Raw genomic sequence first — 20,502 nt, forward strand, 5'->3', positions numbered from 1 at the left:
TTCTTGGAAAAGTACAACTTTCCAAAACTCAACCAGGAAGAAATAGAAAATCTTAACAGACCCATCACAAGCACGGAAATTGAAACTGTAATCAAAAATCTTCCAGCAAACAAAAGCCCAGGTCCAGACGGCTTCACAGCTGAATTCTACCAAAAATTTAGAGAAGAGCTAACACCTATCCTGCTCAAACTCTTCCAGAAAATTGCAGAGGAAGGTAAACTTCCAAACTCATTCTATGAGGCCACCATCACCCTAATACCAAAACCTGACAAAGATCCCACAAAAAAAGAAAACTACAGGCCAGTATCACTGATGAACATAGATGCAAAAATCCTTAACAAAATTCTAGCAATCAGAATCCAACAACACATTAAAAAGATCATACACCATGATCAAGTGGGCTTTATCCCAGGGATGCAAGGATTCTTCAATATCCGCAAATCAATCAATGTAATACACCACATTAACAAATTGAAAAAGAAAAACCATATGATTATCTCAATAGATGCAGAGAAAGCCTTTGACAAAATTCAATATCCATTTATGATAAAAACTCTCCAGAAAGCAGGAATAGATGGAACATACCTCAACATAATAAAAGCTATATATGACAAACCCACAGCAAACATTATCTTCAATGGTGAAAAATTGAAAGCGTTTCCTCTAAAGTCAGGAACAATCAAGGGTGCCCACTTTCACCATTACTATTCAATATAAAATTTTAAAAAAAGGTTGGACTGAAGGCTAATAAGGACTAATCCTTTTCCATAAATGCAAACCAAATTACACTAGCAGTTGACTCTAAAACATGTGAGAATGCCTAATAGTATCAGGGTCTGTGTGTTAAAAAAAAAAGAGAGAAGAGGTTCCTTTTTTTAGATATAAGGAGGTAATCTCTCTAGACATTAAGTCATATGTCCTAGGTTACTGGATATAAAGTATGAGAGATAAGGTTAGGTTCAACTATATGTTTTATCTGAATCTGAATCAATACGTTATCTTGTGTAATACTGCTCTTCAATCTGAGCTGTTGCTTTCTTACACAATTTCAGAAAATGAAATCTGTTAGTATAAACATCCTTTTGAATATATCCCTTGCCTGCATACAAGATTGGGGTTTCTCAGCCTCTCACAGCCTCCTTCTCTAGCCAAGTGCTTTGAGACTTCTTCAGGGAATTTTCAACCTCAGCTGAGGCCCCAAGGGAGAAGCTGCTGGGCTCTTCAAAAGAACCCTGAGTTTCAAGCAGGAAATCTTCTTGTAGTTGGACTACCATTTTTCCTGAGTTCTGGCTGGAAGTAATGCACCCAATTCACTTTTCTCTCCAGCTGTTGCTGCTCAGGTATGTAATGCAAAAAAATAAAAATAAAAAAGATTACTGGGGCACATAGAATCAGACACTGAACTCTCAATCTTGGTTACTTCTGAATCCCCACATCAAATTAGTCAAAGAAATTTTGAGAAGCAGATGGCCTGGGAATAGTCAGTCCTCACTTTGTCATTGTCTATGACCCTGTAAACGGAGAAGGCAATGGCATCCCACTCCAGTACTGTTGCCTGGAACTTCTCCCATGGACGGAGAAGCCTGGTAGGCGGCAGTCCATGGGGTTGCGAAGAGTCAGACAAGACTGAGTGACCTCACTTTCACTTTTCACTTTCATGCACTGGAGAAGGAAATGGCAACCCCTCCAGTGTTCTTGCCTGGAGAATCCCAGGTACGGGGGAGCCTGGTGGGCTGCCGTCTCGGGGGTCGCACAGAGTCGGACACGACTGAAGCGACTTAGCAGCAGCATCATGACCCTGTAAAAGTCATCTTCATCGTCCATTTTTCTTCTTGCTGCCTTTCATCTCTTTCCTCCTCATTAGGAATATTATTAATAGTTCCTCTACCTTTAAATTAAAATTGTGATCTCTACTTTGCTTACCTTAAAACTGTATTATGATAATTAAATATTAAAATGAATTTGATCATGCTCTGTAACACCAATATTTAGTGTAACACTTTAAACTAATATGAGGTCATAATTGTCCTTTGGAGTAATTTTTCAGACTGTCACCAACACAGATGTTGATCATTGTAAATACCATTGTGTGCAATTATATGAAGAATAAGAGACAGAGGGAGTCAGATGTCATTGAAATCTGTTTAGCCCCTCTCTTCTCTATTTCTGCTGCAGACTCTAGGATGACATCCCTTTACACCAATAAATTAGAGCTGAAGGGTGGTTCAAGGGTGTATGGTATTGTCTAGTGTCAGCTGACACTTCTCTGATCCATTAATCTGGAGGAAGTGGAGATAATAATTAGTGTGGGATACTATGGATGCAACTTTTCATTAAGCAGGCAGAATGAAACTTCTCTGTATGGAAATATAGGATGAAATAGATGGTTTCTACCTCTTCTATTTCTCAAACTCTCTGAAATCTCTCAATGTGGAATGGATGGAAACCAGCTTGACTGAGTCTACTGGCTGAAAAGCCATATATATGTTTAAACTCTTATTTGTATCTCCACTTAACATATGGAAAAATCTCCCTTCTTTATTATCATTCATTTTTAAGGTCTTGTTGAAACTTTTTTTCTTCCATCACTGTTCTCAGTGCTGGAGTCAGACTGCATTGTTGTCTGTGCCATCAACAGCATGCTATTCAAATCTTATGATATTCCCTTCTTCCTTCACAGCCCATCTTCCCTCCAAGTCTCCACTTTTCTCCTGCATTTCTCGTGTTTGCTAGAAATGCCTCTTTATATTTTTTTGTTTGTTTGTTTCTCCTTTGGGATCATAAAACAACATTAATTTCAGTATTATATTAATTATTACATGAGTATCTGTTTTACTACTTGTTTTGATTTGTAGTTTAAATGGCAAAATCTTGGCATGGACATTTTGTCTTTCTTTATTCTTAGCCGTTCAATGCTTCTTCACTTTACTGATTAATAAAAGAAGCTTTTTTGAAAGAGTACCCTCAACTTCCCATCTCTCTTCCTTAAAATATCCCACCTTCACCTATCACATAGATTTTTTTTCCTGGAGGAAAATTACAAGTAACATACACTTATTACATATTCCTCCCCATTCACTGATAGTGTAAGCCTGTATAGTCTTTCTCCAATCTATGGAAATATTCTCTGAAAAATCAATAATGAACTCACCATCATAAGTGCAATGCCTTTTTAAAAACCCACATCTTACACCATCTCTTTTTCTTAGTCAACAGTAATGATTTGACTTCAGTAACATTATACACTACTATTTTTATCCTATTTCTTTTCTCCAATCTCTGTCTCTTTTCTAGTTCTGATTTTATGTTCTACTCTCATGTAAAATAGTTTCCAGTATTATGAACAGAGCCTTGTCTTTTCTTCCACACTGCATCTCCTAGCAATTGCTGCATATTCTTGGGAGATGTCCTACAACTTTAGCCTCCACTCAACCCAAAGATCACTACCTATCATACCCTCTAGGAAATATCCCCAAAAATTTCTTTTTAAGTTAACATTCAGCATGTCCCAACTGAACTTAGTGCCCAGAACACATTTCCTCTCATCTGTCATGTACATAGTTGAAATGGTCATCAATACATATATCTTGGTATAGTTTTGTTTTGTTTTTTGATTTTTTTTTAATTATCTGACTTTTGTAAGACCTAAAGTGCTGTGTAGTAGTATGTCTACTAGTAGTAGTCCCCCTATAGTAGTAGGAAATATGATGTAAGACAATAATGTAGACTCTGGAATACCCTATCAGAGTTTGAATTCCATACTCAACCCTTACTTGCTCCGTAAATTTACCCAGGTCACTTCATCTTTCTGGGCCATGGTTTTCTCACCTGTAATATGCTGCTTAGAATAGAATCTATCTATTGATAATGTGATCATTGTGAGAGTTAAATGGTATAATAAACACTAAGCACTTAGAAAGGTGACAGAAAGATAACATATTAAACATTAGCTATTTTAAGCTTTTATGCATGTGATAAATAATATATTAGTCACACTACATTAATATACATAGAACCCATTAGAGTGTGGCTTACAATAAACATAACTGTATAAAAGTTCAGAAGGCAGAGGTAAAGGAGAGTCTGGTTTCAGGTATTATAGGACAGACCTATACCTCTGTGCCATATTATCCAAACCCCAGAGGCACAGCTCACTCTGAGAGCCTTAAGATATACTTTCCTTAGGCTAGAGATTAGAGGCTTTTCCTGACTATTTCAGATTTTTATTTGTTATCACTGTTTTAGAGCTGATGTTTCCCACCTCCATATCTCCATTTCTATATCTGCTGCTGCTGCTGCTAAGTCGCTTCTGTCCTGTCCTACTCTGTGCAACCCCAGAGACGGCAGCCCACCAGGCTCCCCCGTCCCTGGGATTCTCCAGGCAAGAACACTGGAGTGGGTTGCCATTTCCTTCTCCAATGCAGGAAAGTGAAAAGTGAAAGTGAAGTCGCTCAGTCGTCTCCGACTCTAGCGACCCCATGGACTGCAGCCTACCAGGCTCCTCCGTCCATGGGATTTTCCAGGCAAGAGTACTGGAGTGGGGTGCCATTAGCTTAACCACCGTGATGACAGAAACACACATCTCTCCTAATATCTCTCAGAACTAAGCCCTGAAGCACCCTGTCCTAGAAGTATTTTTTTTTCTTGTTTTTGAAGACTGCTTTTTTAGACATTTCTCAGTTCCAGACTTCAAATTTGCACATCGACATTTGCCTCCTCAGCCATAAAAGGCTTTTATGTAAATTCAGGAAACGGATCACTCTGGTCACAAGTTACAAGCTTAAGTAGTCCAACAAATATTTACTCAATGCTTCCCCTGCATTCCCCTGCAGGCCAGGTACTGTGGAATGAAAGACAATCCCCAGCCAGGTTACAAATACATTTGAAGGCTCTTGACATGCAGCTGATTCTAGAAGACAATTATGTAGAATGGTGTGTATAGTACCAGTTCCACATGTAGATGGTGCAGCTTTAAATGTTTTGCTGATTGAATTGGAGATTTATTTTTTTCAGGGAGGAACATATGGAAAAGGTGCCATCTGAGGTGACCTCATTAAACTACTGAGAGTCCAATACAGATGGACATATCACCATAAGCCTAAATCACACAGCATCCATGAGCTATAGAAATCACCTATGACATTCACCTTCCTAGACCTTCCAGAAAAGGCTAATAGATCAGGTGCCCCAACTCTTTGCCAGTTCATCTGTAGATCCTTCCTGGATCACTGACCCCAAGACAGGTGAGTGAGCATTCAGCCCTGTCATTCTCCAGAAATCCCATTCTATATTACAGGTTGGTGAATTCAAGGTTATAAAGTCATGAGAATCCTAGATAATAGCAGCCTCCAGAAAGCCACTTTCTTCCTGACGGGCTTCCAAGGTCTGGAAGATCTCCACGGCTGGATCTCTATTCCCTTCTGCTTCATCTATCTGACAGTTATCATAGGCAACCTTACCATCATCCATGTCATCCGTACTGATGTCACCCTCCATGAACCCATGTACTATTTCTTGGCCATGCTTGCCCTCACAGACCTGGGCCTTTGCCTTTCTACACTGCCCACTGTGATGGGCATCTTCTGGTTTGATGCCAGAGAAATTGATATCCCTGCCTGCTTCAGTCAGCTCTTCTTCATTCATACTTTGTCCCTAGTGGAGTCTTCAGTCCTGTTATCCATGTCCATTGACCGCTATGTGGCCATCTGCAACCCACTGTGTTATTCCACAGTCTTGACACCTGCACGTATCATCAGGATGGGGCTGAGCTCAGTGTTCAGAAGTGCGCTGCTCATCCTTCCCCTGCCATTCCTCCTTAAGCACTTCCAGTACTGCCACTCCCATGTGCTGGCCCACGCCTACTGCCTACACCTAGAGATCATGAAGCTGGCCTGCTCTAGCATTATCGTCAATCACATCTATGGGCTCTTTGTCGTGGCCTGCACTGTTGGTGTGGACTCACTGCTCATCCTCCTCTCTTATGCCCTTATCCTCCGCACTGTGTTAAGCATTGCCTCCCACCATGAGAGACTTCGGGCCCTTAACACCTGTGTCTCCCATATCTGTGCTGTGCTCCTCTTCTACATCCCCATGATTGGCTTGTCTCTTGTGCACCGCTTCGGTGAGCATCTGCCCCTCACTGTACACCTCCTCATGTCATATGTGTATCTGCTTGTCCCACCGCTCATGAACCCCATTGTCTACAGCATCAAGACCAAACAAATCCGCCAATGCATTGTTAAGAAGTTTGAGTTTATAAAATCACTCAGGGGTTTTCAGCAGGATTAGTTTAGAGAAAGAGAAGTTTGGGGCATAAAACCCATAGGTATTTTTTATTTCAGCTGTCCCTATTGCTCAGACAGTAAAGGATCTGCCTGCAATGCAGGGGGCCTGAGTTTGATACCTGAGTCAGGAAGATCCCCTGGAGAAGGCAATGACAATCCACTCTAGTATTCTTGCCTGGAGAATCCCATGGACTGAGGATCCTGGCAGACTACAGTCCATAGGGTGGCAAAGAGTTGGACATGACTGAGTGGCTAACACTACTACTACTAGGGAAAAGTAGCAAACTCCCAATTATCAATAAAAAGAAAATAAATTATGCAATATACTTCATGTGTGACCTTGGGAAAATTACTCAATTTCTCTGTTCTTTAGTTTCCTCAATTGCAGAATGAAAATGTAAATAATTATATTACCTTCCTTATAGGAATACTGTGAAGATTAAATGAGATAATTCATGTAACTCTGTAACACAGTGCCTGAAGTGTTATCAAGTCTCAATAAATATTGCCTATTATTACTTGGGAAAAAAATCCAAAAGAGTACACAAATTTCATCTTTTATTCCTCTAGTCAGTGGAATTTGATCAGAGATTTATATATTTAAATTTGCATTTTGGTTAATTTATGTTGCTTTATCATAATTATCACTTTTATTCATTTGCAACAGACTTGCAGATACCCATACCTATGTCTTAGTTAATAACTTTTCATGAGGCTTCTTCCTAAGCACACCGCAAAGTTAAGAAAAAGAAGACACTCTAGGAGCTTGAGGTAAGTTCTCCAGTTAGAAAAACAGCAAAACAATAATCATAGTTGAGCCTTTTAGAAGGTAGTTAAGGTTTAGGGTAATCATTCATCATCTGAATAACTAGTCAAGGGATTTAAGTTCTTTCTTCAGTTATCCTGTTATTACAGGGATGAAAAGTGAGAGAAACACATGCATATTTTATGCTTTTTGCAAGATGCTTTTCTCATGTCGATGTCTAGCTTTAACAAACAATACACACACACACACACACACACACACACAATACACACTCAGAACTCCAAAAAAGGTTTAATATATATGGATTGAAAAAATCAACACATGAAGGAACCAATAAGTAAATTAATCAAAACAGCTTCATCATTCTAGATAAGACTATTTTTTAAAGAGATTGTTTTTCTTCATTTTGTATGCTTCAGTTCGATTTTTATCTCTTTCCTGTAATATCGGGAAAGATGTAAGACAACCAACTGCCAGAAAACAGAAGAAAATTCATGTTGATGTATGGCAGAAACCAACACAATATTGTAAAACAATTATCCTCCAATTAAAAATAAATAATTCAAAGAAAGTCTGTGCTGTGAACTTAATATTTGTGCTCCCATGCGTGCATGCTAAGTCATACTTTTTGCAACCCATCGACTGTAGCCCTCCAGGCTCCTCTGTCCATGGGATTCTCTAGACAAGAATACTGGAGTGGGTTGCCATGCCCTCCTTCAGATGATCTTCCCAACCCAGGAATTGAACCCGTGTCTCTTATGTCTCCTACATTGGCAAGCAGGTTCTTTACCACTAGTGCTACCTTAGAGGTCCCTTTTGTGATTCCACCCCCCACCTTCAAAATTCATATTTTGAAGGCTAATCTCCAATGTGATGATATTTTGAGATGGGGTCTTTGGAAGGAAGTTTGCTCATGAGAGTGGAGCTCTCATGAATAAGATAAGCGCACTTACAAGAAGAGACATGAGAGAGATGATCTCTCTCCACCATGTGAGGACACAGAGAGAAGAAAGCTGTGTGCACACCCAGAACAAGAACCCTTAGCAAGAACCCAGTCAGCCCACACCTTGGTCTTGGACTTCTCAGCCTCCTGAATTTTGAAAAATAAATGTTTGTTTTTTAAACTCAGTCTGTTACAACAGCCTGAATAGACTGAGTCCAAATTCTAGGACTATAAAGGAGATAATAATCATATAGTAACACACACCAAGAAATGATGAGAAAAACAAACAGCAGAGTAATTAGGGTGATCAGAATTGGGCATAAAATGTGTTTTGAAGGAGTATCTAATAATGTTTATAATAGTAATGACAGAATATTGCTTATGTGTATGAGCTAATGGATCTGAAATTTCTCTCCAGAGCCAAAACCATGGAGTCTTCCATGACTGGCAGCACATAACCCATAGCCTCTATTTTTTTAATTAACTTATTTTAATTGGAGGTTAATTACTTTACAATATTGTATTGGTTTTGCCATACATCAACATGAATCCACCACAGGTATACACGTGTTCCCCTATTTTAATGGTCATTCCAGAGAAATTATATGCCTGGACATGAACTTGAGCAAACTCCAGGAGATAGTGAAGGACAGAGGAACCCAGCATGCTGCAGTCCATGCACTGTCAGAGTCAGACTTGACTTAGTAACTGAATAACACCAGCAACTTGTCATCCCCATCTTTTCTTTTCCCTAAGCAATTCAATGATGTTATACATTTTTAAGTATGCCTATCACTTCTGTGAACCCATGTATAAATTATTGACTGTTGGCATTCCTGGAATTTGATTGGCTTTTTCTACACTCCTTAGTGCCCTGGCTATTATGGTTTAATCTCTGTTATGTTGTTATAGATGTCCACTTCACTCAGCAATTCTTCATGTATAGTTTCTCCTTCTGGGCGTCTTCAGTTCTTACCACAACCTTATCTACTGGATGTCATTTCTCATTCACTGAGATGGATCTCTTTGTTTATTGTTTCCAGAGTCCAGTAGGTAGACTCTGGGGCCAGGAACCTGACTCTCATCCTCTCCCTGCCCTTCTTCCTAAGATGCTGTATGCACCAGGATAACACAAACCTGACCTGTTCAGGTATAACTGTCACCTACATTTATGGCCTACAGGCACTGGATTCAGGTTTAAGCATGGATACTGTCCACTTCTCATCTCCTAGACCCTTATCTTGCATATGGTGGTCAGTATGACAGTACCTCAGTGATCACTCTTGGTGTTGCACATTCTGTGCTTTAGACAAGTGTACAATGACATGCATCCATTATTATTGTATCATACAAAGTATTTTCACTGTTCAAAAATTCCCCTGTACTCTGCCTATTCATCCCTCTCCCCAAACCCATCCTCTGGAAACCACTGAGCTTTTTACTGTCTCCATAGCTTTGTCCTATCCAGAATATTATATATTTGGAATCATATAGCATGTAGCCTTTCCAGATTGACTTCTTTCACATAATAATGTACATTTAAATATTCTACATGTTTTCATGATTTGACAGCTCTTTTCCTGTTTGTTTGTTTGTTTTGGAGTTGTACTTTATTTTTTTAATTGGAGTATAGTTACTTTACAATGCTGTGTTAGTTTCTGCTGTATAATGAAGTGAATCAGCTATATGTATACATATATCCCCTCCTTCTTGGACCTCCCTCCTCCCCCATCCCCTCCATCTTGGTCACCACAGGGCCCAGAGCTGAGTCTCCTGTGTTATGCTCAGGTTCCTGCTAGCTGTCTATTTTACACACAGCAGTGTATATATGCCAATCTCCCAATTCACCTCACTCCCCTGCCCCACCCCCGCTGTATTCGCATGTCTATTCTCTGAATCTGCATAACTATCCCTACATTTTCTGCATGTACCACAGTTAATCCATTTACCTCCTCAGCAACATTCTGATTGCTTTCAAGTTTGGGATCTTATGCTAAGAGTAGGTTTAGTCAAACTATATTCTGAAGTCATTGTTCCATTTTTGCATTCCCACCAATGATATATGAAAGTTCTTGTTGCTCTGCATCCTTACCAGCATTTAGTGTTGTCACTGTTTCTGATTTGGCCATTGAAATAGGTACCCAGCGGTGTATCATTGTTTTAATTTGAATTTCCCTGAGAACATATGATATGGAGAACCTTATCATATGCTAATTTGCTTTCTAAATGTTTTCTTTGTTGAAGTGCCTGTTAAGATCTTTGACCCATGTTTTAATCTTATTGTTTATTTTCTCATTGTTCAATAACAACAACTAAAAAAATTATTTAAAAAAACCACTCATTTAGCATGAGTTTGTCTCAGTCCGATAATATTCCTTTTAGGTACCCTGCAATCTCTCTAAGTTCTGTCTCTCATCAAGGTAGCATCTTTGGATACAAAATGTTCACCTGACTCTTCTCTTTTCTCTCTACCTCCCCCAACTCCACACTCTTTTCTGGGCTAGAAAATATGAGCTTTTGTTTTGTCTCTCAACACATCATGTCCTGTGTTTCCTTTGCAGAAGCTGAAAAACTGAGATTTTACAGCAGACAGTATTGTCTTCCCTATACTACAATCAAACTCTATGTCCCTTCTAATCAAAGCTATTGAAAGATTAATCTAGTCCTTCTCTCTCCCTATCTCTCCCCCCTTATCTGTCTTTCTTTCTCTCCATAACACCTGAGATGGAGACCTATTTTCTGTCAATATGCATCCATTAATAACACTCTCTCTTCTCAGTGCTTGGACTCAGAGGTTATAAACAATTATTACTTGTGTATGCTGCTGCTAAGTCGCTTCAGTCGTGTCCGACTCTGTGCGACCCCATAGACGGCAGCCCACTAGGCTCCTCTGTCCCTGGGATTCCCCAGGCAAGAATACTGGAGTGGGTTGCCATTTCCTTCTCCAATGCATCAAAGTGAAAAGTGAAAGTGAAGTCGTTCAGTCATGCTGACTCTTAGCGACCCCATGGACTGGAGCCTACCAGGCTCCTCTGTCCATGGGATTTTCCAGGCAAGAGTACTGGAGTGGGGTGCCATTGCCTGGGGGGCATTTTTTCTGTTCTAAAATATTTATTAACTAGATGAAAAAAATGAGTGGTAGGATGTATGCCCAAACAAGTACTACGGAATTAATTGTATCCTCTGTCCCTAACTTGTCCCAATCCTCAGTACCTCAAAATGTAATTGTATTCAAGGGCAAGGTCTTTAAAGAAGTAATTAAGTTATAATGAGACCTTCAGGGTGGTCCTTAACCAAATATGACTGGTCCCCTTACAAGAAAAGGAAGAGACACAAAGGATTTTCATGTCCACAAGAGAAGTCAAGTGAGGACACAGAGAGAAAGTGGTCACTTGCAAATGGAGAGAATAAGAAGAAACCAGACCTGCTGCCACCTTGATCTTGGATTTTTAACCTCCAGAATTGTGAATTTTTTATTTTAAAACCACTCAGTCTGGTCTTTTCATAGGGCAGTTTAGGAAACTAAAACAAGAGGTATAACTCTGTTTTGGAATAAATTCCATGTTAAAAGTGAAGATGGATTTTGAATTACAGAAAGAATAGGATATTTTGGAATCAGTGTTGAAAACAAATCATAAAGACAAGGATATATGAAATCCCTAAACTTCTTTGGTTGTCATAAATGTCCATTTCTAACTCTGTACAATAGAGGGGAGGCCCAGAAATCTGCATTTTAGCCAACATCACAAGCAATTCAGATCCTAATTATCTGGAGACTATAATTTGGAAAACACTGCTTCATGACACTCAAAATGTGTCAACAATGTAGTTGACGAAAAATCAATGGAATGTGGCTGCAAGAAAAATCATATTCCAAAAGGACCTGACAGGCCAGTGAATTGGTTTGGGGATTCTGGGGCAGTCCTTAATGTTTATACCTTTGTACTCCCCAAAGAGATCCAATGTGGTGGATGATAATTGGGTGGGTAATAATAACACTGAAATGACCCCCCATTCATCTCTCTAAATGTCTTCTCTATCAGCCTTTAAGAGTCCCAAAATAGATGATTAACTCTTCACAACCCTGTGCTAACACATAAAATTCCTCTTCATGTTTAACCACCCTTTGCTGAAACTCATCCTCCCACAAAGGTACCAGAATAGACTAGTTTCTCCAATTAGCTCCTTGATGTATAGGAACAAGAACTTAGAATAGATCAGAGGCAGGAAGAGGAGATGGAGTCCCTGAGCATGGGCAGGAGTCAGGAGCATATGGGGTTACACGGGACCCCAAGAACAAGCATCAACACAATTGGAATATTTCCAAAGCAACCTAAATGTCCACCAACAGAAGATACAAAAGATGTGATACATATATACAATGGAATATTACTGAACAATAAAAGGGATGAAATAGTGTCATTTCATAGATATGGATGACCTAGAGACTGACACAGAGTAAAGTAAGTCAGAAAGAGAAAAACAGATATTGTATATTATCACTTATATGTGGGATCTAGAAAAATGATACAGGTGAACTTACTTGGAAAGAAGAAATAGAGACACAGACATAGAAAACAAACATATGGATACCAACGAGGGAAAGGAGAGGTGGGATGAAGGGGAAATTGGGATTGATAGCTATACACTGCGATGTATGAAGTAGATAACTAGTGAGAAACTACTGTATAGCACAGGGAACTCTACTCAATGCTCTGTGGTGACTTAAATAGGAACACAATTTTTAAAACAGTAGGATACATATGTGTGTATCTGTGTGTGTGTGTGGCTGATTCACTATGCTGTACAGCAGAAAGTAACACATTGTAAAGCAACTATACTCCAATAAAAACTAACCAAAAAATAGAATAAATTAAAAAAAATTAATGTTACATATGGTTTTATATATACCAACATGCACACCCATATACAAAAAAGATCTTCATGACCCATATAACCACGATGGTTTGAACACTCACCTAGAGACAGACATTCTGGAACATGAAGTCAAGTGGCCTTAGGAAACATAACTGTGAACTAAACTAGTGGAGGTGATGGAATTCCAGTTGAGCTATTTCAAATCCTAAAAGATGATGCTGTGAAAGTGCTGCACTCAATATGCCAGCAAATGTGGAAAACTCAGCAGTGGCCACAGGACTGGAAAAGGTCAGTTTTCATTCCAATCCCAAAGATAGGCAATGCCAAAGAATGCTCAAACTACCGCACAATTGCACTCCTCTCACATGCTAGCAAAGTAATGCTCAAAATCCTCCAAGCCAGGCTTCAACAGTATGTGAATCATAAACTTCCAGATGTCGAAGCTGATTTTAGAAAAGGCAGAGGAACCAGAGATCAAATTGCCAACATTTGTTGGATCATCAAAAAAGCAAGAGAGTTCCAGAAACACATCTACTTCTGCTTTATTGACTATGCCAAAGCCTTTGACTGCATGGATCACAACAAACTATGGAAAATTCTTCAAGAGATGGGAATACCAGACCACCTGACCTGCCTCTTGAGAAATCTGTATGCAGGTCAAGTAGCAACAGTTAGAACTGGACATGGAACAACAGACTGGTTCCAAATAGGGAAAGGAGTACATCAAGGCTGTATATTGTCACCTTCCTTATTTAACTTGTATGCAGAGTACATGATGAGAAATGCTAGGCTGGATGAAGCACAAGCTGGAATCAAGATTGCCAGGAGAAATATCAATAACCTCAGATATGCAGATGACACCACCCTTATGGCAGAAAGCGAAGAACTAAAGAGCCTCTTGATGAAAGTGAAAGAGGAGAGTGAAAAAGTTGGCTTAAAACTCAACATTCAGAAAGCTAGGTTCATGGCATCTGGTCCCATAACTTCATGGCATATAGATGGGAAACAAGGGAAACACTGGCTGACTTTATTTTGGGGGGCTCCAAAATCACTGCAGATAGTGGTTACAGCCATGAAATTAAAAGATGCTTGCTTCTTGGAAGAAAAGCTATGACCAACCTAGACAGCATATTAAAAAGCAGAGACATTACTTTGCCAACAAAGGTCCATCTAGTCAAGGCTTTGGTTTTTCCAGTAGTCATGTATGGATGTGGGAGTCGGACTATAAAGAAAGCTGAGTGCTGAAGAATTGATGCTTTTGAACTGTGGTGTTGGAGAAGACTCTTGAGAGTCCCTTGGACTGCAAGGAGATCTAACTAGTCCATCCTAAAAGAAATCAGTCCTGAATATTCATTGGAAGGACTGATGCTGAAGCTGAAACTCCAACACTTTGGCCACGTGATACAAAGAACTGACTCATTTGAAAAGACCCAGATCTGGGAAGATTGAAGGCAGGAGGAGAAGGGGAGGACAGAGGATGAGATGGTTGGATGGCATCACCAACTTGATAGATATGAGTTTGAATGAACTCCAGGAGTTGGTGATGGACAGGGAGGCCTGGCATGCTGCAGTCCCTGGGGTCACAAAGAGTCAGATACGACTGAGTGACTGAAATAAACTAAAGATGTACACTAAAGATGTACATGTGATGTGCATAAACTATAGAGTTAGGATATGTTATTAACAAGACACTGTTATCTACACCCACTGTGCTTCTGTGAAGTTGTGAGGGTTGTTCAAAATTTTTACCAGATCTTTAAAATTAGTTGCAGTGCATAATATCCTCTGGACTTCCCATCTAGATAGCTCACAGGGACACTCTCTTCTCTCTTTCTCTATCCCCAGGGTATGTGATAATGAGGGCTGGGGAGCCAATCCTAGCAGGAAATAGATTAAATATCCTTAAAAGTTTTGCAATGGGGGCCTGATGCAGTTTCATAAAAATCAGGAAGTTAAACATCCACCCTCCAGTCTCACCATGTCCCCAGAGCCTTGTGCCCTGTTATAAGGCCTGGAACTTCTGGATCCAGCCTTGGTATGTAAGGAGTCAATATAATGAGAAGGTGTTTGGTGCTGAACTTTAGAACCAAGAAGAGACCCCCAAAGTCTCAGCCTGGGCTTTGGAGACAGAGAGGAGAGAAGGGGCTGAAAATGACAGGAAAGGCTGTCAAGGGTGCCTGCCGAAGGAGGTGACTGCTGCCATCAGATCTTGCTGACTTAGTAGGCAACCTCAGGTCTGGGTTTAGCCCTACAACACCTCTCTCATATCTGCTTAGTTCCTTAGTTTCCTGCTCAGAGAGTTGGGTCACATGTGGTAACAGTAGGAATATTGCTGAGATCTGGGGAGACAGGCCAGTTAAGTAGGCAAAACTGAGGTGTAGGAATGAGATGAGTTAAGGTACTATAGGTTCCATATCTACCTCTTAGCCTCAACACAAGGTTACAAGAGTCAGAGATTATTTCCAAGAAGCAAAGAGTAGTAGGAAGTAATGTGATCCTCTGGAGAAAAGCGAGGCTGTGATATAAAAGGACATTTCCTGGAATGGCTGCAACGTATGACTAATGGAATTAGAAGTGATCACTGAAATTGTTTAAGTCCCTCTAGGAATGATCTCCATGCAGAGCAACTGGGGCAGAAAGGCCATTTGTTAAATCTGCAACCCACTTCTACCCTGGACAGCTGATTTTGTCCAGTCAGGAACAATAAAATTCTCGGCAATCCTGAGGATGAATAATCTAAAGATACTTTAACTAAGAAGAGCTTAGCATAGTCATCTTATTGAAGTCTCTTCAGCCAATCTTTTTTTTTTAATTTTATTTTATTTTTAAACTTTACACTATTGTATTAGTTTTGCCAAACATCGAAATGAATCCGCCACAGGTATACCCGTGCTCCCCATCCTGAGCCCATCTCCCTCCTCCCTCCCCATAGCCTCCTTCTGGGTCATCCCAGTGCACCGGCCCCAAGCATCCAGTATCGTGCATCAAACCTGGACTGGCAACTCATTTCATACATATTATACATGTTTCAATGCCATTCTCCCAAACCTCCCCACCCTCTCCCTCTCCCACAGAATCCGTAAGACTGATCTATACCTCAGTGTCTCTTTTGCTGTCTTGTACACAGGGTTATTGTTACCATCTTTCTAAATTCCATATATATGCATTAGTATACTGTATTGGTGTTTTCCTTTCTGTCTTACTTCACTCTGTATAATAGGTTCCAGTTTCATCCACCTCATTAGAGCTGATTCAAATAGATTCTTTTTATTGGCTGAGTAATACTCCATTGGGTATATGTACCACAGCTTTCTTATCCATTCATCTGCTGATGGTCATCTAGGTTGCTTCCATGTCCTGGCTATTATAAACACTGCTGCGATGAACATTGGGGTACACGTGTCTCTTTCCCTTCTGGTTTCCTCAGTGTGTATGCCGAGCAGTGGGATTGCTGGATCATAAGGCAGTTCTATTTCCAGTTTTTTAAGGAATCTCCACACTGTTCTCCATAGTGGCTGTACTAGTTTGCATTCCCACCAACAGTGTAAGAGGGTTCCCTCTTCTCCACACCCTCTCCAGCATTTATTGCTTGTAGACTTTTGGATCACAGCCATTTGACTGGTGTGAAATGGTACCTCATAGTGGTTTTGATTTGCATTTCTCTGATAATGAGTGATGTTGAGCATCTTTTCATGTGTTTGTTAGCACTCTGTATGTCGTCTTTGGAGAAATGTCTATTTAGTTCTTTGGCCCATTTTTGATTGGGTCATTTATTTTTCTGGAATTGAGCTGTAGGAGTTGCTTGTATATTTTTGAGATTAGTTGTTTGTCAGTTGCTTCATTTGCTATTATTTTCTCCCATTCTGAAGGCTGCCTTTTCACCTTGCTAATAGTTTCCTTTGATGTGCAGAAGCTTTTAAGTTTAATTAGGTCCCATTTGTTTATTTTTGCTTTTATTTCCAATATTCTGGGAGGTGGGTCATAGAGGATCCTGCTGTGATGTATGTCGAGAGTGTTTTGCCTTTGTTCTCCTCTAGGAGTTTTATAGTTTCTGGTCTTACATTGAGATTTTTAATCCATTTTGAGTTTATTTTTGTGTATGGTGTTAGAAAGTGTTCTAGTTTCATTCTTTTACAAGTGGTTGACCAGTTTTCCCAGCACCACTTGTTAAAGAGATTGTTTTTAATCCATTGTATATTCTTGCCTCCTTTGTCAAAGATAAGGTGTCCATATGTGCGTGGATTTATCTCTGGGCTTCCTATTTTGTTCCATTGATCTATATTTCTGTTTTTGTGACAGTACCATACTGTCTTGATAACTGTGACTTTGTAATAGAGCCTGAAGTCAGGTAGGTTGATTCCTCCAGATCCATTCTTCTTTTTCAAGATAGCTTTGGCTATTCGAGGTTTTTTGTATTTCCATACAAATTGTGAAATTCTTTGTTCTAGCTCTGTGAAGAATACCGTTGGTAGCTTGATGGGGATTGCATTGAATCTATAAATTGCTTTGGGAGTATAGTCATTTTCACTATATTGATTCTTCCAATCCATGAACATGGTATATTTCTCCATCTATTAGTGTCCTCTTTGATTTCTTTCACCAGTGTTTTATAGTTTTCTATATATAGGTCTTTAGTTTCTTTAGGTATATATATTCCTAAGTATTTTATTCTTTCCGTTGCAATGGTGAATGGAATTGTTTCCTTGATTTCTCTTTCTGTTTTCTCATTATTGGTGTATAGGAATGCAAGGGATTTCTCTGTGTTGATTTTATGTCCTGCAACTTTACTATAATCATTGATTAGTTCTAGTAATTTTCTGGTGGAGTCTTTAGGGTTTTCTATGTAGAGGATCATGTCATCTGCAAACAGTGAGAGTTTTACTTCTTCTTTTCCAATTTGGATTCCTTTGATTTCTTTTTCTGCTCTGATTGCTGTGGCCAAAACTTCCAAAACTATGTTGAATAGTAATGGTGAAAGTGGGCACCCTTGATTGTTCCTGACTTTAGAGGAAATGCTTTCAATTTTTCACCATTGAGGATAATGTTTGCTGTGGGTTTGTCATATATAGCTTTTATTATGTTGAGGTATGTTCCTTCTATTCCTGCTTTCTGGAGAGTTTTTATCATAAATGGATATTGAATTTTGTCAAAGGCTTTCTCTGCCTTTATTGAGATAATCATATGGTTTTTCTTTTTCAATTTGTTAATGTGGTGTATTACATTGATTGATTTGCGGATATTGAAGAATCCTTGCATCCCTGGGATAAAGCCCACTTGGTCATGGTGTATGATCTTTTTAATGTGTTGTTGGATTCTGATTGCTAGAATTTTGTTAAGGAATTTTGCATCTATGTTCATCAGTGATACTGGCCTGTAGTTTTCTTTTTTTGTGGCATCTTTGTCAGGTTTTGGTATTAGGGTGATGGTGGCCTCATAGAATGAGTTTGGAAGTTTACCATCCTCTGCAATTTTCTGGAAGAGTTTGAGCAGGATAGGTGTTAGCTCTTCTCTAAATTTTTGGTAGAATTCAGCTGTGAAGCCGTCTGGACCTGGGCTTTTGTTTGCTGGAAGACTTTTGATTACAGTTTCAATTTCCATGCTTGTGATGGGTCTGTTAAGATTTTCTATTTCTTCCTGGTCCAGTTTTGGAAAGTTGTACTTTTCTAAGAATTTGTCCATTTCTTCCACATTGTCCATTTTATTGGCATATAATTGCTGATAGTAGTCTCTTATGATCCTTTGTATTTCTGTGTTGTCTGTTGTGATCTCTCCATTTTCATTTCTAATTTTATTGATTTGATTTTTCTCCCTTTGTCTCTTGATGAGTCTGGCTAATGGTTTGTCAATATATCCTTTCAAATAACCAGCTTTTGGCTTTGTTGATTTTTGCTATGGGCTCTTTTGTTTCTTTTGCATTTATTTCTGCCCTAATTTTTAAGATTTCTTTCCTTCTACTAACCCTGGTGTTCTTCATTTCTTCCTTTTCTAGTTGCTTTAGGTGCAGGGTTAGGTTATTCATTAGACTTTTTTCTTGTTTCTTGAGGTATGCCTGTATTGCTATGAACTTTCCCCTTAGGACTGCTTTTACAGTGTCCCACAGGTTTTGGGTTGTTGTGTTTTCATTTTCATTAGTTTCTATGCAAATTTTGATTTCTTTTTTGATTTCTTCTGTGATTTGTTGGTTATTCAGCAGTGTGTTGTTCAGCCTCCATATGTTGGAATTTTTAATAGTTTTTCTCTTGTAATTGAGATCTAATCTTACTGCTTTGTGGTCAGAAAAAAATGCTTGGAATGATTTCAATTTTTTTGAATTTACCAAGGCTAGATTTATGGCCCAGGATGTGATCTATCCTGGAGAAGGTTCCATGTGTGCTTGAGAAAAAGGTGAAATTCATTGTTTTGGGATGAAATGTTCTATAGATATCAATTAGGTCTAACTGGTCTATTGTATCATTTAAAGTTTGTGTTTCCTTGTTAATTTTCTGTTTAGTTGATCTATCCATAGGTGTGAGTGGGGTATTAAAGTCTCCCATTATTATTGTATTATTGTTAATTTCTCCTTTCATACTTGTTAGCATTTGTCTTACATATTGCGGTGCTCCCATGTTGGGTGCATATATATTTATAATTGTTATATCTTCTTCTTGGATTGATCCTTTGATCATTATGTAGTGACCATCTTTGTCTCTTTTCACAGCCTTTGTTTTAAAGTCTATTTTATCTGATATGAGTATTGCTACTCCTGCTTTCTTTTGGTCCCTATTTGCATGGAAAATCTTTTTCCAGCCCTGCACTTTCAGTCTGTATGTGTCCCCTGTTTTGAGGTGGGTCTCTTGTAGACAACATAGTAGGGGTCTTGTTTTTGTATCCATTCAGCCAGTCTTTGTCTTTTGGTTGGGGAATTCAACCCATTTACATTTAAGGTAATTACTGATAAGTATGATCCCGTTGCCATTTACTTTACTGTTTTGGGTTCGAATTTATACACTGTTTTTGTGTTTCCTGTCTAGAGAATATCCTTTAGTATTTGTTGGAGAGCTGGTTTGATGGTGCTGAATTCTCTCAGCTTTTGCTTGTCTGTAAAGCTTTTGATTTCTCCTTCATATTTGAATGAGATCCTTGCTGGGTACAATAATCTGGGCTGTAGGTTATTTTCTTTCATCACTTTAAGTATGTCTTGCCATTCCCTCCTGGCTTGAAGAGTTTCTATTGAAAGATCAGCTGTTATCCTAATGGGAATTCCCTTCTGTGTTATTTGTTGTTTTTCCCTTGCTGTTTTTAATATTTGTTCTTTGTGTTTGATCTTTGTTAATTTGATTACTATGTGTCTTGGGGTGTTTCGCCTTGGGTTTATCCTGTTTGGGACTCTTTGGGTTTCTTGGACTTGGGTGGATATTTCCTTCCCCATTTTAGGGAAGTTTTCAACAATTATCTCTTCAAGTATTTTCTCATGGTCTTTCTTTTTGTCTTCTTCTTCTGGGACCCCTATGATTCGAATGTTTTAGCGTTTAATATTGCCCTGGAGGTCTCTGAGATTGTCCTCATTTCTTTTAATTCGTTTTTCTTTTATCCTCTCTGATTCATTTATTTCTACCATTCTATCTTCTAATTCACTAATCCTATCTTCTGCC

At 39.1% G+C, this 20,502-nt stretch overlaps 1 protein-coding gene across 1 annotated transcript; it reads left to right on the plus strand.

The window, feature by feature from the left end:
• The first annotated feature begins 5,322 nt into the window (after positions 1-5,322).
• LOC129628281 (olfactory receptor 51G1) lies at positions 5,323-6,288 on the plus strand. Its single transcript, XM_055547695.1, has one exon. It carries the CDS (start codon positions 5,323-5,325, stop codon positions 6,286-6,288), a length of 966 nt encoding a protein of 321 aa, XP_055403670.1.
• The last annotated feature ends 14,214 nt before the right edge of the window (positions 6,289-20,502 follow it).

Source organism: Bubalus kerabau, chromosome 15, assembly GCF_029407905.1.
Source record: "Bubalus kerabau isolate K-KA32 ecotype Philippines breed swamp buffalo chromosome 15, PCC_UOA_SB_1v2, whole genome shotgun sequence".
In the NCBI taxonomy this organism is placed as follows: Eukaryota; Metazoa; Chordata; class Mammalia; order Artiodactyla; family Bovidae; genus Bubalus; species Bubalus kerabau.